General features: G+C 37.5%; 1 protein-coding gene across 2 annotated transcripts in view; it reads left to right on the top strand.

Annotated features, from left to right (window-relative positions):
- The window catches only part of YTHDC2 (YTH N6-methyladenosine RNA binding protein C2), a 31957-nt gene continuing 13331 nt past the window's right edge, over positions 1–18626 (top strand). For both annotated transcript variants that reach the window (XM_082783882.1, XM_082783883.1), the window contains exons 1-17: positions 1–277; positions 372–462; positions 3171–3367; positions 5118–5317; positions 5900–6066; positions 8070–8172; positions 9328–9484; positions 10992–11099; positions 12138–12286; positions 14153–14288; positions 14645–14771; positions 15862–15927; positions 16839–17017; positions 17197–17293; positions 17380–17467; positions 17550–17630; positions 18470–18552. In XM_082783882.1, coding sequence (XP_082640008.1) covers positions 85–277; positions 372–462; positions 3171–3367; positions 5118–5317; positions 5900–6066; positions 8070–8172; positions 9328–9484; positions 10992–11099; positions 12138–12286; positions 14153–14288; positions 14645–14771; positions 15862–15927; positions 16839–17017; positions 17197–17293; positions 17380–17467; positions 17550–17630; positions 18470–18552 — 2222 coding nt within the window. In that variant the 5' untranslated portion in view covers positions 1–84. The remainder of the gene's footprint in view (positions 278–371; positions 463–3170; positions 3368–5117; positions 5318–5899; positions 6067–8069; positions 8173–9327; positions 9485–10991; positions 11100–12137; positions 12287–14152; positions 14289–14644; positions 14772–15861; positions 15928–16838; positions 17018–17196; positions 17294–17379; positions 17468–17549; positions 17631–18469; positions 18553–18626) is intronic.

The raw sequence follows: 18626 nt of genomic DNA on the forward strand, positions 1-18626 counted from the left end.
ACGACGCTGCCCCCGCCCGCTCCGTGCCCGGTGCCGGTGCCGGTCCCGCAGGGCTCCCCCGGGCTCCCCGCGGTGCTCGCAGCCATGGCCCGGCCCTGCGCTGCCGGTGCCGGTGCCGGTGCCGGTGGCGGCTTCCCCCGGCAGCCCGGCGGCCCGCAGGGGGGCTCCTCGTCGGGCCGCGGGCGCGGCCGGGCGCTGAAGGATATCCGCGTGGACGAGGAGGTGGAGATCGCCGTCAGCGCGGCCCTGGAGCGGTTCCGATACGGGGACGAGAAAGGTGCGCGGAGAGGGACCGGGGGGGGGCTGGGCACGGCCGGAGCAACGCCGCCTCGCTCCTTCTTCTTGTTTATTTTTTATTTTTTTTGTCTTAGAGATGGAGTTCCCTTCTTCCTTGACGAACACCGAGCGGGCCTTCGTGCACCGGCTGTGCCAGTCGCTCGGGCTGGTATCGAAGAGCAGAGGGTAAGCAGCCCGCGGGGTGCGGGGACGAGCGGCCGGGTGCACAAAACCCCTGGCACGCTCGGTGGCTTGTCCATTAATTAACTGCTGCAGCGAGTGCTCCAGGCCCTGGAAAGAGTTCCCTGCCCTGCTGTCTGCCCGAGAGGTTTGCACACAATCTGATAGCTACAGGTAAAACGCCAGAAGAGCGCTTCTAAGAAGTGCAAGAGAACAGGATTCATACATGGGTATTCACAATTCCCCGCCCCCCCCCCCCTCCTTCTCTGATCCTTCAAAGAAGGAATCCGTGTTTATTGACCTGATAAGCTCGCATAAAAACTGAGAACCTGATTCCTGGGCGAGCTAAAGTGAAAAAAACAAGGAGAAAAGGGAAAGTTGAAGGACAAACCCAGAAATTTAGGATCCCGCATGTAACCTGTGTGTGGGTGTGTGTGTGTAGAGTGTTGTAAAACTGCAGCAGTATTTGCTGTTACTCATTTCTGGTGGTACTTTGTGATCCTTGCTAAAGGAGTGTAACCTGCTAATTCTCTGAACTGTGCTTACCTGCCTTATTTCAGTGGGTGCTGTTCAGGTCAACTTGTTATGAGTGAGTAGCTTGATTTCAGGAGAGTTTATTGAATTGCTTGAATGCTTTTCAGGTGAAGTTACGCTGCTCTACACTGGTTCTGGTCTTGGGGTAGCACAGCTGATTTTTGCTGCAGATACCTGGGCCAATAAATTGGGTTGAACTTGTGTATCTTTGCATCATATTTTGGGAATGTGAAGTGTTAGAAAGCTTTAGCACAAGTGCCGAAACAGTCAGCAGGAAGACACTGGAGTTATACTGTACCTATTCCAAACAGTAAACCCTGCTTGAATCCCCACTGATTCCTCATAGAGCTACCTAAGTGTTTCTGAGTGACTTCCAAGTATGGTATACTGTTTGCAGTGTTTTTTGGAGCATTCAGGGTGACTTGAAACTTGGAAAATAGTTGAAATTTAATCAGATGGGGAAAGAAAAAAAAAAAAAAGAGTATTCTCTTAGAAAGGCTAAACCTTTTTTTTTTTTTTTTTTTTTTTTTGACTATGATAATACATTGCACATTATGGAAACATAAATCTCCTTTTAAAATAAATTCAAGTATTCTTAGACTTGGTGTCCCCAGATTAGCTCCATAATGACACTTGCAATAATTTTTAGTTACCTGTCTTTAACAGCTTGATTGTTATCAACTTCCATCACTGTATTTCTAAATAGAGTATAATTTTAATATTAATATTCATTACTGTGCCTGTGGCAATGAGTGCATAAATAAGGAAAACTGTTTCTTGGGAACCACAGGTCAATGCTGTGCGTCCTTATTATTTTTTTTTCTTTACATTAAGGAAGCACATGTTGAATACTTAAAGAAACTGAATTATAAACTCTTCATAGCAACTACGTTTTCCTGTGGACGGTTGTGGTGGGTTGACCGTAGATAGCAGCCAGGTTCCCACTTCACCTGTCTCTCACTTTCCCACCTCATCAGGAGGGGGAGAAAATACAATGAAAAAATCTGTGGGTTGAGATAGGGACAGGGAGATCACTCACTGATTATTGTCACAGGTAAAATCAACTCAACTTGGGGAAGATGATTTTATTGTCAATTAATAACAGAGTAAGGCAGTGAGAAATAAAACTAAAAATCCTTTCCCTGCCATGTGCCTCCTTCTGCCTCACTCTCTCTGAGTGCAGGAGGATGAGGAGTGGGGGCTGTGGTCAGTCCATGATTCTTCATCTCTGCTGCTCCATCTTCCTGACGCTTTTCTTTCCCAGTGTGGGGTCCCTCCCATGCTGTACAAATACTTGATGAGCTGCTACAACACAGGCCATGAGAAGGGCTGCAGTTTTTTCATACCAGAGGGTGCAGTCCTTTAGGAACAGACTTTTCCAGCATGGGTGCATCACGTGCTGCAGTTCTTGCTGGAAACCTGCTCCTGCAGGGGCTCTCCATGGGCCGCAGCCTCCTCCAGGCCACATCCACCTGCTCCACCGGGGGCTCCTCCACCCATGGGGGGGCTGCAGCGTGGAGATCTGCTCCACGTGGGACCCATGGGCTGCAGGGGGACAGCCTGCTCCACCAGGGGCCTCTCCCTGAACAGGCCGCAGGGGAACTTCTGTTCTGGCACCTGCAGCACCTCCTGCCCTCCTGCTGCACTCACCTGGGGTCTGCAGGGCTGTTTCTCTCACATTGTCTCACCCCACTCTCCCAGCTGCTGTTTTTCTTCTTGCTTTTGTGTTACTTCTATTTGTTAATTTTTAACTTCTAAATCTCTTTCCTATCTAGAAATGATTTTTGTGTAATACCTCTCAGTATTGATTGATACGGTGATTGGCGGAATTCACTATCTTTTGGGAAGCAAATGTAACGATCAACTTTAAAAAAATAAATAAATAAAAAATGTAGCGGACCAGCATTACATTATGGAGACCTAATTGTGGTGTGCTGGGCATAGGCATGCAAAGCCTGCAATGTCTCTGCATTATTACCTTAAGGTAACAGTGGGAGGCTTTGGTGTTGGATACTGAAGATGCTTCTCTCACTTTGATTATGTGTTACTTGGCAAAGGAAATTTCTAGTTATAACCTTTTATTCAAAACTAATCTGACAGCAGTCTTGGAAGAATTACAGTGAAATATCATTGCATAGAGGTAGATAAGTTACTTATTCATATTTTTTTTCCTCTCCCAGAAAAGGATCAAATCGATACCTGACTGTAAGGAAGAAAGATGGATCAGAAGTAATTCATGCAGTAATGACTTGTTGTTTGGTTCCAACGACAAAACATGCCATTCAGAGGTTGATTCAGAGATTTCCTGTCACAAGCAAAGAACGAACAGAACTTCTGCCAAAGACTGAGCGAGGAAATGCATTTGCTGTGGAAGCTGGTAAGTACAGTGTATCTGATGTGGACTTGTGCATCAGTATGGCTTAGGGGAGAAAAATACCACACGAACACGACACCACAACACAACCCAGCCACATAAAACCACACTGATTTCAGTCTCCTCTTGCATTCCAATGGAGAGACCTCACCCTAGATAAAGCTATTAATTGACTCGATCTTCAGTTCTTAATACAGCGTGGCTTCAGGCTGGTTTCATGAAGTATTACTTAGGCAATCGTGCCACGCACATTCTGATGTTTCCCTTGTGCAGAATTAATTTTGAATCTTTTAGCCACTTCAAAACAAATTCTTACAAGTTCTGTGAAGTTGAACTGAAGAGAGAAATGCTACCAAGTCCACTGCATAAGAATAGCCTGTGAGAAAGTGAGGTTGTTCTTCTTGTAGGTATTCATGTTCTTGATAACACAAGTTTAATTTTGTCTCGTCTTCTAGCTGTAAACTTGTTTCCAAAGAGCTTAATGTCCAGACTTTTTGATTCCCAGAACATCAAAGAGTCCGCTGGAAGGCATGCTTCTGATATGTTTTATTATTATTATTATTTTTTAAAAACAATCCTTTGAATAAGGTTATTGCTTTAACAGTTGTATGCAAGAGTTTCATTATATTTCTGTGCTCAAAGATGTGCAAAGGTGTGCTGCACTTCTACCAATATGGGTAGAATAGGAAAACAGCCTATTTCATTGGGTATTTCAGATTTATGATGGTTCATGCTCCAAGTGGTTTCTTTTCTAGTTTTCTTTAAATGATGTTTTAGTTCTACAGTTTTTGACTGTAATCTGTTAGCCTATGTCTCTCTTGGTAAGACGATGCTTCTTGTAATCTGTTAAACATCTTTAGTACATGCCATTGGATTTACAGAAGGCTTTTTATTCTTCTAGGAAAAAAAAAGGGGATTTTAGAACAGCATTTACAATGCTGAATTTGAAGTAATTACTTCTGAATGTATGCAGTTTCTTTGAATACTTACGCATTTCTTTCTAATCCATGGTAATGTCATATTTGGGTTTAGGGTTCTAGATGCAGTGTAGTTGACTTCTGTTACTTAAGATCAATCTTGCAGACTAGAACATAAAGTTATATAGAATTTACTGATAGGAAGTAATAGAAGAACAGGCAGAATGAAAGAGTGGATATGAATCACTGCCGAGTTACTTCTCAGAAGTAATTTTTCAAGGCCAGGCTGGATGTGGCTCTGGGCAGGCTGCTGTAGTGGTTGGCAACTCTGCCCAGAGCAGAAGGGTTGAAGCTAGATGATCTTTAAGGTCCTTTTCAACCCAGGCCAATTCTATGAAGTAATATTTTTCAGTTTGGAATAACTTATTTCTCTTTATTTAACTATGCAGTGAATATTTCTAGGCAAACTGTGGAGGTGTGAATGTGTAAACATGAAAAAAACACCAGGCTGTTTTTCTCAAGTTTAGTTTCTATTTCTTTTTGTTTTTTCATGACATTTTTTGACTTTGAGTAAAGTACTGGAAAAGTCTGCTTTTGTTTAAAACATTTGTGGAATTAGTAACTCCTTTAAACGATATTTATTTCAAGCACCATAACAGAATATGGAACTATAAACATTTCTTATAAATACATGATGGGTGCATTGCTTTATCTGTAGGGATGCATACCAGGTCAGGAATGCTTCACCATCGTACAAAAATGAACAATATCTTAATGACCTTCTTTGGTATCTGTTTCTTCGCATACATACCTAAACTGTTAAATTCTCTCCACAGAAAACAGAGAAATCAACAAGGCAAGTGGACGGCTGAACAGTGGTATCCCTCAGGTTCCTGTGAAAAGAGGGGAATCGGAGTTTGATTATTTCAGGCAGTCACTACCAGTTTTTGAAAAACAGGAGGAAATTGTCAAAATAATCAAGGAAAATAAAGTTGTTCTAATTGTGGGAGAGACTGGATCAGGAAAAACTACTCAAGTATGTATATTTATTTCTCTTAAAAAAACTGTTTTTACAAAACTAACACAATTTTTGTAACATGTAAGTAGTAAGGGTTTCTTTGACTTCTCAGGCTTTTATTTTCCTATATAGTAAAGTCTTTGTCTAAATTCACTTTTGTGCTTTTGAAATACTAATTCCGCAGGTACTTATTAAAAGTGTAAATTGGTCTACGTAATTTTCTGATAGTTACTAGTTTTCATTAAAATAGCTCCATTCTTACCAATTATTTATGTTATTATTTTGTTTAGTTCTTTTTCTTCTACAGCTAGTTCTGGTTTTAGTATCAAGAGTAGAATATTGTTATGATGAAAAGAAAAGTCGTTTACAGGTATTTTTATAGGTTCAGCTTTTTTTTTTTTTTGTGAAGCAGATTACATTTCTAAGCTAATAATTTTTTCCTGTCTTCCTGATGTTCCAAGTACATTTCAAGTAGTAATTCTGTTGTGAATGCTCTTGCAACGCCGCTAGTACTGAGATGTGGTTAAGTTCGTTCAGTGTGGTTAAAAACACCCTGTAACTTCATCAAACTAACAAGTAACTTGAAAACACTTCTTATAGATTCCTCAGTTCCTTCTTGATGACTGTTACAAAAATGGAATTCCCTGTCGTATATTTTGCACTCAGCCAAGACGTTTGGCAGCTATTGCTGTGGCTGAACGAGTGGCGGCAGAAAGAAGAGAAAAGATTGGCCAGACAGTTGGTTATCAGATCCGATTAGAAAGCAGGTACTAACAGTATTTCTTTGAGGCAATTGATCTTGTGATGGTATCTTGAATCTCGTGTACATTGAAACTATAGTATATTGGGGATAAAACCTAGTAAACAGCCAAGTGTATAAAATGTAGGTAGGATGTGCAATTCCAGGCAGTGGAGTATTTACAGAAGACAGTTTTCCTCCTGTAGTCTGTAGTTACATGTAGTAGATTTTCTCACATGTTTTGCAGGTGCATTCACGTCGTTTCTGGGGGGAGAAGGAAACTTCTATTATTTTCAGAGCAAGTCTACATTTTCCTCTACTTTTTACTCCCCACATTTTGTCTTGTAATGCGTGTAGGTCCAAAAGTTCTGCAAGCTTTAATGGTAGGTAGGAGGGCCAGTGTGCTTTAAGGAGGGCTTTATAGTGACAGTTTATAGGGGATTTAAAAAGGAAAATAAAATAACAAAATATTAATGATGAAGCTATTTACCAGTCTAGTCTGGAATAAATTTAATGTTTCAACTCTTCTTTTTTAAGGTGTTAAGTGATACAGGAGTAGAGATTTCTAGGTTGTGTGAGAAATATTTTCCCAAAGCAGACCAGGAATGGATGAAATTCTGGAGATTGTGCAGGATGTCTAGACTCCCCAACTTGTGTAGATGGATGAGATTCTCGTAGTTGGGAAATGAATGAGAAGATGGCAAAGGGTATGACTGGCTATGTTGTTCATAGAAATGAAGATAGCTAATAAAAATAAGTACAGTTGAACAACAGAGCCAAGTTAAAGAAGAATTTGAGTATGTGTACAAAAGCTTAAAAGCTTATTAAGAGAGATAAAGATCTAGAAAAGATGAATTGCAAATGAGGTCACAGAATCATAGAATGGCTTGGGTTGGAAGGGACTTGAAAGATCACCTAGTTCCAACCTCTCTGCCACAGGCTGGCAGGCACACTACCTACTAGATCAGGTTGCTCAGGGCCTCATCTAACCTCGTCTTGAACACCTCCAGGAATGGGGCATCCACAGCTTCTCTGGGCAGCCTGTGCCAGTGCCTCACCACCCTCTGAGGGAAGAAAGTTAATGATTATTGTATGGAAATACTACAATGGTTGAGTAAGAAGAACAAAGTTGGATCTAAAGAGCAGTTGGAAGCAGTTCCTTAAAAAGAATAAATAGGATTCTCAAAAGAAAGGACAAAAGAGAGAGAAGGCATTATTTCCAACGTTGGGTAAAAAAAAAAAAAAAGGGGGCTGTTTATGGTAACACATGTGTTTTATTGTTTTCGTTTTACTGTTAGATAGCAATGATGATTTCTAGAAAAGGCTGCTGGAGAGGAATACATTTTGGAATATTGAATCCTTGAACTTAGTATGATGTAGGAGGATTTTTGAAAAGCAGGATGAAACTTAGAAAGTATATGATAAGTAGTGAGTTTATATGCTGTCGAAAAAAGAACTCTAGGGTATGATAGCAAGGACTTTTTTAGAACTTAAGCTGGCAGTACTGGAGAAAGCAGTGGCAACTGCTGTCTTACTTGCAAAACTAACTCTGTCATAGGTACTAGAATAGTAGTTTTTCCAGATCTTGAAACTCTTTAAGAGAAAAAATGATTCATTTGAAAGGATTTCACCTGATTCAGTCAAGTATAGTCAAATGCAAATAGTTCAGTACAAGCATGTTGAAAAATTGGAACTTGTTTTTGTAAAGCAATCCACACAATTTTCTGCTAGACTACAATTGTCTACTAACTAGACAACAGAGATTCTAAAGGTTTTTTCATTTGTTCATATATTTATTTAAATGTGATCCTCACTTTGCTAATGAATCCACTGTCTGAAGTTTTGGAATATAAACACCAACATTCTGTAGGCGTTCTCTGGGAATAGGCATAGTTTTAAACTATGAATTTTTTGTGAGAAGACCGTACTTTTGGTGAGTAGCTGTTCAATACTTTAATTTTCAGTAATGAAAAGATAGCATGCATTTAAATGGTGTAAAAGACTGAAGTATCTTTATGAACTGTTCAATAGGGTTTCTCCAAAGACACTGTTAACATTTTGCACTAATGGCATACTACTTCGCACACTAATGACAGGAGACAGTGCTCTATCAACAGTGACACATGTTATTGTGGTAAGAGTCCCGTTTTTCATGTGAGATGAAACAACACGTATTGATAATAGAAGACGAGATCCTAGTTTTCTTAATTCTAACATGACTTTTTTTCTAGTTTACTGAGCCTATTTAACGTGTGTGTGTGTTATGTATATTTTTTTTCTTTTGTAAAACTATCTTATTGTAAGTTCATGCCAACGATTAATTAAGGTATGATGAAGCAGTTGTGGCATACAGAGCTCTATTTTTTTCCTAACTTCCTCTGTCAGAAAGCATAAAAGCTTTAGGCTTATGTGGATATGATTCAATATGATACTGTTAGAATTTCTTGTATTATATACTACTTTTTGCAGTAGTTATTTCTGTAGTCTGTTTGTTAGTACAAATGTTTTCAAAATAAGGAGTAGTATAACTTTCAGCAAATTACCAAAGTGTTTTTTCGATTATGATTTTTTCCATTATGGAGATTTAGAACTCAGTGAACCAGCAAGTGAATCATCTTGCAAGATTTTTCCCTATTTCTGAAAACAGGAAAAAATAAAAATAATTCTATGTACTTGCCTGTTTAATGGAAGTATGAGAATGTTTTATATAATTTTGACTTCAGCTTCAAAATGTTGTGTTTGGGTTCCTGCTTGATAAATTAATAATGTGGAAGATAAATTAATAATGTGGAAGAAAATAGGAAGAAAAACTGACAATTATTAGATTAATCAGCTGTATACCTTAATTCGTGTTAAGTTTTCTACATGACTTAATCAATTTTTCTGGTTGTGTGGTATATATTTCTTCAAATGCTCATAAATTCTGAAGTGAGAGTGTATTAAAATAAGACGTAGGAACAGTGGTTCTTGTCAGGATCTTGGAGATGAGATTCATTAAAATATAAGAGTTTCAGAAGTTCACTTCAGCTTCTGAAGTCAAGCTGTCTGTGGCTTATACATTATACAGCACAATCTGTTCTGATACTGTTGTGAAACTTTGGAAAAGTTTTCGACTTCTGGATACTTTGTAAAAAAAATCCTTAGATAAACTATTTAGAATACTACATTTTAATGTATCATTAATGTATAAATGAATTATATATTTTCATTCAAGAAGTTCATATTTGTGAAAGGTTATAATCTTAGATCTGTGGTGTTTATCTGTTGGTTTCTTTTTCTTTTGTTTTAGGATGAAGTACATGAGAGGGATAGATTCAGTGACTTCTTGTTAATAAAACTGAGAGATGTATTGCAGAAACAGAGTAATTTAAAACTAATCATTTCTAGTGCTGCTCTAGATGCGAATCTCTTTATTAGGTATTTTGGAAGTTGCCCCGTAATACACAGTAAGTATTTTTGTAAACTGAAACTTGAGTATACCTGCCTAGAATTTATAGTTCTTAATAAACCATAGCAGAGCATTCTGAGCAAGGGAACATGAACACTGAGTGAAAGTTAGAATAATGTTTGTCCTTTTATTTTGTTTTGCCATTTTTAAAAACTTTTTGCAGCCATTTCAGAATGAAGTATTTTATCACAGGAGGTATGGTAAGTGCAGGAGTGCCCTGTTGTAATGTTCAGTTGAAGCAAAGGAGAAGTTCTTAATGTACTGACTTCCAGGGTGCAACTTCCTGGAGGCAGGAATCTAGAAATTAAACGTGATTTCACTATCATCAAAATGTTTTTCGGAAGAAACCTCAATTATGTTGTGTGGTTTTCCAGTTTACTCTTCTTGCAGCATCCTGTTAATTTATATCAATATATTTATGCAGAAAACAGATACCTCTCTTTCGTTTACCTCAGTGGTTATACTTTGACTACATACTACTAGTCTACACAGGCTAATCACAATTTAAGATTCTTAGCTTTTTGCATTTTTGAGAATTTAAAAGAAGAAGGCAGTTGTTTAGATAATGTATCTGTTCAGGTCTTTAAAAAAAAAAAAAAAAAAAAAGATTTGATCCTCCTTCAGTGATGTAGACTATAAAACCCTGACCACGGCTACCAGCACTTTGCATACAACAGGAACCCACAGCCACACAGTTTGTGATCAGTGTTAGAAGCCTTCTCCCTGACAGCTTTTAAAGATACGTTCAAGCTGGTTCTTTCTGAAGAAGAGAGAAGTTTTGGGTAACTGAAACTTGACTATGGCAGATGTCTGCTAAGGGACCAGAAATTAAAATCTAGAGAATTTTTTCCTTTGAAAAAGTATCCTTTCATGTCTGTTAGAACGGTCTAGAACATAGTGATATTGAAAAAGAAATCAGGGTAGATTATTAGGAGATGAAGACCGTTTGGAATATCTCACTTGTTACAACTTACTCAGCAAAAAAAAAGGCTGAAGTGATTAAAGAAATTGAGGGAAGAAGTACATCTCACATTTCTTGGGGGGAAAAAAAATTTCAATACAAAATGACAATCTTCTTGTGGGATCTTGCGCTAAAGTTACATTACTGCTATGTCTGTAATTCAGGTGGCAGTCTTACACAGTGAATTCTTCAACACTAGATGGAAAAAGGTTATTTTTTTTTTCTCGATTTGATAAAATTGCAATGAATAAGCTGTCAAATGCATATATCTCAATGCTTTGATAGCATCAAAGAGGTTAATGAAAAACAATGTACCCAGCTGACATTCCCATTTTAAATCTTGTTTTGTGGCTCAGTAATCTTAAGAAAGCAAACTCTTGGTGAAGATAGTCTTACAGAATTTGTCAAGAAAAGTAATAATTCCTTAAACCAGGACCTTATAATTTTTAATTGACTTTTAATGTTTACAAAAACACTTGTTTGATTAAGATTGTCGATGAAACTAGAAAGTACTTAATACTTTATGAATTATCTGTATTTTCAGTACAAGGAAGGCCTTTTGAAGTTAAAGAGATGTTTTTAGAGGACATTTTACGAAGCACTGGATATACAAACAAAGAGATGTCAAAGTACAAAAAGGAGAAACAGCGAGGTTGGTATACATCTTAATTGTGAGAGTGGGCAATGAGGCTAATTGAGTGTTTCAACTATTAAATAGGATGATCTGATGTGTTAAAGTTCCAAAGCTGGGATGTTAAGTAAGGCAGGATTAGATAACAGTTACTATCTTTAACCTCCTAATGTTTGTTACTGATTAAAAAAACCCTCTAACTTCCTTTCAATAGTTGTATACTTCTGGCTTTCAGTTTTTAGATGTTTTATTTTTCCTAAATATTATGATACAGAATTGCATGTTGAATACAGAAGCAAAAGACAGTATGTTGATTTTTTGGGGTACAAATTTAAAAAGTCCTGCACTTTTTAATGACTGCCATTATATCTTCCAGAGAAATGGTTCATATTTTCACTGCTTTCTTCATGCATGGGTATACTTAATAAATATTAACCCAGAGACATTATCTTACTTGAACTTAACGAATTTTAAGACAATTATATTAAGTAGATATATTTTTTGAGAAAAGTTTTCCTAACAACTTAAAGTAATGATTCCAGTGTCTAGAAAAAAACAAAACAAAATATGAATCTGCAACAAACAATCTGAACTTTGTGTTGCTCAGCTTCAATCCCAATGGATAGCAAAGTTCACTTAGAAGAGTATCCTTTACTATTTTTTCTTTTTGCATGCAAAAAGTAGTTGTTACATGTAGGAGATATTTCACTTTTCTCTATTTTTTCTGTTCTGAAGAAAAATTGGACGTAATTGTGTAGATAGAGAACTCCATTGAAACTCTGTTGAATGCAGTTGAGTTGGAATACTGATGGCTTACCCGTAACACCCAAATGATTTTTTTTTTTTACCTTATTCTTAGAGCAGACATTTAAAATAGTACACTTTGGGTGCCCTTAATCACAGAACTTATATTGAACTGGTACCAGCATTCTCGACTGAATAAAAGAGAATGCAGTAGGTAAAACTTTATGACTTGATGTAACTATATTTTATAACCAAAACCCATGGATGATTAAAATGATTGTAAAACCTCTTTTGGAAATATCTTATACCTTCTAGAAGTAAAACAGCAAAGCACTCTTACTGAGTGGTATTCTGCTCAAGAAGATAGTAGCAAGCCAGAATCTCAGAGACAAAGATCTGTTCCAAATCTATCTGAAGAGTATAATCTGATGGATGATGGGGGTGACACAGTATTTAATCAACTGGTAAGTTTTTCCATTTGCTGGAAGAGATGTTTTAAATTTGTAGTATAGTTATCCATTTAAAAACTGGTTTATAAAGGTAGTGGGAGAATCAAGTACCATTCATTGTAGGAGAAGATTGTGTCTGAAACCACCTAAGGAACCTGAGTGTGCTCAAGTCCATGGGATCTGATATGTGGCATACAAGGGTCATGAGGAAACTGGGAGATGAAATCGCTAAGACATTACTCTTTGAAAAGTCATGGCAGTCTGGTAGAGTTTCCGGTAACTTGAAAAGGGGAAACATAACTCTCACTTTTTAAAAGGGAAAGAAGGAAGGCCTGGGAAGCTGCAGGCCTGTCAGTCTCACTGCTGTACCTGGCAAGATCATGGAGCAGATCCTACTGGAAACTATGTTATGGGACATGGAAAACAGATGCGATTGGTTACAGCCAGAATGGCTTCCCTAAGGGCAGACGTTGCCTGGTAAATCTGGTGTCCTTCAATGAGGTTGAAACATTTAGTGAATAAGGGGAGGAGTATGTGATGTCATCTGCCTGGGTTTGTGCAAAGCATTGGAGACTGTCCCACATGACATCCTTGTCTCTGAAATGGAGAGACATGGATCTGATGTATGGACCTGTCAGTGAATTAAGAACAAGTATTATTTAATATCTTTGTTGGTGACATGGACAGTGGGATTGAATGCAAGTTTGCTGATGACACTATGTTGTGTGGTGCAGTTAACATTGGAGGGAAGGGATGCTGTTCAGTGGGATCTGGACAGGCTTGCGAGGGCCTGTGTGAACCTCACGAAGTTCAACAAGACCAAGTGCAAGGTCCTGCATCTGAGTTGGGGCAATTCCCAAGGCTGGGCAGAGAATGGGTTGAGAACAGCCCTGAGGAGAAGAACCTGGGGATGCTGGTGGATGAGAAGCTCAACGTGAGCTGGCAATGTGCACTTGCAGCCCAAGAAGCCACCATACCCCTGGGGTGCATCAAAAGCAGCATGGCCAGCAGGGCAAGGGAGGTGATTCTGCCTCTCTGCTCTGCTCTTGTGAAACCCCACCTGGAGCACTGTGCTCAGCTCTGGGGCACCCAGAGGGAAATGGATGTATTAGAGAGGTCCAGACAGGGCCATGAGGATGATCCAAGGACTAGAGCACCTCTCATGAAAACAGGGTGGTGTAGTTGGGGTTCTTTATCTTAGTGAAGGCTCAAGGGGTTCCTTCTAGTGGCCTTCCAGTACCTAAAGGGGGCCTACAGGAAAGCTGGGAAGGGGCTCTCTGTCAGGAAGTGTAGTGGCGGGACAAGTGGTCACAGCTTTAAACTAAAAGAGAGTAGACATAGATTGGATGTTAGCAGGAAGGAAATGCCTCAGTCTGAGGGTGGTGAGGCCCTGGCACAGGTTGCCCAGAGAAGCTGTGGCTGCCCCATCCCTGGAGGTATTTAAGGCCAGGCTGGATGGTGGGGCTTTGGGGAGCCTTGTCTACTGAGAGTTAGAGGGACTGGAACTGGATGGTCTTTAAGGTCCCTTCCAACCCAAACCATTCTGTGATATTATTCATGAAGAGATTCTAGAAGGACATTGTTACTTGTTTTTTCTTTTTATTAGGATGAGCTATTCTAGAAGATAGCCAAAGTATGCTTTTCCATTATGATGATTTTATATATTTTTTTAGATAGAGTAAATAGAGTGATAGTGTTTTCAGTACTTGCATATGATACTTCAAATACTTCTACTGATCACTGAATACTATATTTCTTGTTGATTCTCAAAAAAAATAATGACAGAATACTTAGTAATTCATATGTGAGTATAAAGACAAAAGAACTTTTTAAAGGGATTCATCATTTTAATTCTGTTTTTTTTTTTTTCTTTTTTTTCAGACTGAAAAAGATGCAAATTGTCTTGAACCATGGCTAATAAAGGAAATGGATTCTTGTCTTTCTGACATCTGGTTGCATAAGGATATTGATTCCTTTGCTCAGGTGTTCCATTTCATTTTAACTGAAAACGTTAGTGGTAAGTTGCTTCTGATTATTTTGTTTCACAAGAAAAAAACAACCATGAAATGACTTGATTTTCTGTGATTTTGTTATCTCAATTCTCAAATGTTATTTTTGAATACTGATGCGTATTCAAAAAAAATGAATGTGTCTAGCAGAGTTAATCAGTTGTGCACTTATTTGTTATCATGCTCATTTTGAAGTATTGATATATATGTTATTATTGTTTTAGAAACATTCTAAATTTACATGAATTGACTGATAGGATGAAGTGAATAAATAAACTCTTGTTGGGCTGGGTTTTGAAAGTCATATTCATATTTTGCTTAGAAGAAAAAATGTGTAATTTTTTGCTAATTTTTTACTTCTCAGTTGATTATAGGCACAGTGAAACCAGTGCAACTGCACTAATGATTGCAGCAGGGAGAGGCTTCCTGAGTCAAGTAGAACAACTGATCAGCATGGGAGCAAGTATCCACTGCAAATCATCCAATGGCTGGTAAAAACAAACAGATAAACTGAAAAAAAAAAAAAAATCAACTTGTATCTCAATATAAAAATGGTAAAACTTAGAAAACATAACAGAACTCTTAATTTACTAATTTATCAGAATATTGTGGTATAATAACATAAGTGGTAATGAGTTTTGACAGTCTAAACAATTTCTAATTTCTGTTCTATTACATTTTTTTCTGTAAATTCTAAATTAAATTGTCAATCAAATGGCCTTGAATACAGGATGTACTATACTCCTGATTTCAATGAACCTGATTTGACCTACTGCTAGGAAAAGTTAGGAATATTTCCTCACTTGGTTGATTGAATTAGACCCCAAATGTTTGGTGGTTCAAATTATAAGAGAGTTAACTATACTGGATTAAAAAAAAAAATTCTCCTGCAGGTGCAAAGATCTTTGCAGTGTTACAGCTGCAAGTATGTTCTGTTGGGTAGGAAAATCCCTGTTAATCTCTTAAAATAAATAAATAAAAAATTAGATTTTGGTGGCTATAAATCTATCTTTGAGTAGCTGGGAACTACTATGAATCACTGTAGTGTAGAAGGATAAGAATAGGGATTCCAGATGGCTGATCTTTGAAGAACTTGGGAAGGAATGCAGTTTAAAAGGAAAACAGAATGAACTGCATTGTGAGGAGGATGACTTCCACAAGGGATCAGAACCCAGTAGTTTTACGCATTATGGAGAAAAACACTTGGGGTGTGACTTCTCAGGATTATTTAAAGGACCAGGTAAAAGGTTGCTATAAAAAGGCTTAGTTTAGCTGTGCACATTGTGACACTCCTTTAAAAAACACAAACCATTCTTCCCACTCCTTTCCCTTTGCAGGTACTTCTGTGTAGAGATACCATTTTTACTTGGTAAAGAATTGCAGCTATATACAAATTGTGAAACTATTTATTATACGTGTTTTTACAAGTTGCTAATCCAGCAGTAATGACACTGCTTAAGTGGTAATGCAGAAATGATAGAACAGTGCAGTGCAGCATGTCAGTTGTCTTCTCACTTAAGGTGCTACTCATATGTATCTTGTGAAGAGAAAATAATAAAGACCATTATGCAACTCTTTAAGGATGGCTCTGGACTGGGCTAAGCACTTTGGGCAGACGGAGGTTGTTGACCTGTTGGAATCCTACAGGTAAGCTATAACTACTTTGCAAAAACAGTTGTTTAACTTGGTATATGGATGTTTGTTTATGTTTTGCCACATTTTAATCAGAACAGTTTCGGGTACTCTAGAATTTGGCCTAGAGGGATTTGTTTGAGAGTAGAAGCATTCTGAAAATATGTTGCTTATGATGCTGAACAGAAACTTTTTTTAGTGATTATGTTTGCACAACTCCTGGGATAAATATAGTTCTAGTGGTATAGGAACTTTCTTATATCATTAGCCTTTACTGTCATGTTGTAACACAACAGGAATGTCAGTATCTAGGCTTGATGTGATTATAGTAAGTTACATAAATATGGAGGAGGTATTGATGCTATACTATGCTTTCAAAATAAGCATCTTAAATGAAAATGGTGCAAACGGCATCCTTTCTTTTTCTGTGCATTGTTGATACATGATATACCCATGTTTAAAGAAACATTGTATGCAGGTAACATGTAGGCCAGTACATTAAAAACTGTTTGATGTTTAACTCACAGGAAATAGTTACAGTTCTGTAGACCTGTGTTGTTATAATTTGTCTGTGTAGTTTCTTAGTGTCCTTACTACCTAAATTTCATGGTAGGGAAGTTTTTGGAAGACATGTTCTTCTAAATGTTTTCCCTTTAGCACATAAAACAAACTATGTAACCTCCAGTTGTTTTGGGTCATGTTTCAACGAAGTACAGTAACTCTAATGCTAAAAATGAGAATTGCATGCTCTGCAGGGTTAGCACGTAAGTCAGTCAACAGTGATAGTATTGTGGACATGCTGTTCTTCTGCACTTTAAACATTGGACACAGGTAGCCATCTTAGTCTGGATCTAAATTTGAATTGATGGCTGAATGCAAACTTGAAGTAAACAACCTTGACCCTGGCCTATACTTGTATGTTTTAGTGCATCAGTAGAATTTGGAAATCTGGATGAAAGTTCCCTTGTTCAGTCAAGTGGTAATGACCTTGGAGCAGAGGACAGAGAATTGTTGAAAGCTTATCATCACAGTTTTGATGATGAAAAGGTGGATCTGGACCTGATCATGCACATACTTTATAACATCTGTCACACTTCAGATAGTGGTAAGTATATATACACAGTCCTATATAACTGCTGTGGATTCAGCTTCTGATTATTTGTGCTCTTTTTTTTCAGTAATACCAAAAACCTTCTGGGTAGTTGTATGTATGTTACTGAAGTGTATTTTCATATATTTGAAGTGAATTTGTTCTTTAACTCTATAAATCAACTCTTTTTGTAGGAGCAATTCTAATATTTCTTCCTGGCTATGATGAGATAGTTAGCTTGAGGGACCGTATTCTTTTTGATGACAAGAGATTTGCTGACAATGCTCACAGGTAAAATGTTTTATTTCAATGGTTCTATTGAGATTTTTATTGTTTCTTTTAAAGATCCTTAAAAAGTACTCCTTGTCATTTATTAGATATCAAGTTTTCATGCTTCATTCAAATATGCAGACTTTGGATCAGAAGAAAGTGCTTAGAAGTCCACCTTCTGGTATTCGCAAAATAGCAAGTATCAGATGACTTCTTCATATATTATATTGATCTACGTAGTCTTTTACAGTTACTATAGTCTTTTTCTTACTTGCAGATTCTTTCTACTAATATTGCAGAAACCAGCATCACAGTTAATGATGTTGTATTTGTTATTGACTCGGGCAAGATGAAAGAGGTATGATTGACTTAAACTTTCTTTGGGAAGTAAAATTTTTAAGATTATTTAAAAATACTAATATACCATAAATTTTGGAGAAATTAATTTTTGAGAGCTAGCATATGTCAAGTAACAAAACTCATTGTGAAGTTCTGGCATCCTTTTTCTTTATGACAAGTACTGTAAACAAATGATTAAAAACGCTGGAAAAGTTACTGCAGGCTACTGTATGTGAAAAAAACTTAGCGCTTCTGTTTGATTTTCAAAGTCTATCAGCTTAGAACCCCATCTTCCTGAGAGTTAAACAACACTGGGAGTTCCCTCTGTCATGTTATTCTGTCTAGGCCAGTTCTAATCTAGTGCAAAGTTTTCAGACAGTTTTTTGATATGTTGAATGCCCCCTATACTAATTACTTCTGTGAGAAACATGAGAACTTAGAGTAATTTCATGGGAGATATACACACCAAATTTATCAAGTTCTGATGGTACTACAGTTGTTTTGTATTTTTGCACCAAATGCAGGGAAAGTGGGACATCATTTCCAAGAGTAAAACTTTATTGCGTATAATAACATATTTTTGCTTTGTGATACTGCAAAACACAACTCATAGCACTTATTGATTAACACCATTGAGTAGAAAACTTCTGATTTAGAAAACTGTGTAGTGCAAAGATACTGCAAACAAGGTAGCATAACCTCACTTCTGAGTAAGTCCTTTAGAACATGACTTTGTGCCAAAAATGTTGGTACTTAATATTATTTTTTACAGATCTTCTATTGATGATTGAAATCATTAATAATTTTTATTTTATGTACTCTGTTAAATCTCTATTTTATTTTCCTTTTCTTTTGTAGAAATCTTTTGATGCACTGAGTTGTGTTACAATGCTAAAAACTGTGTGGATTTCAAAAGCTAGTGCCATCCAGAGAAAAGGCAGGTAATAAATGTTTCATGCTGGTTTTTACTGTGCAAACATCCACCATCCTGTATGGTAAGGATAAAGTACACAAT

The sequence above is a fragment of the Aythya marila genome (assembly GCF_965140915.1).
Source record: "Aythya marila genome assembly, chromosome: Z".
In the NCBI taxonomy this organism is placed as follows: domain Eukaryota; kingdom Metazoa; phylum Chordata; class Aves; order Anseriformes; family Anatidae; genus Aythya; species Aythya marila.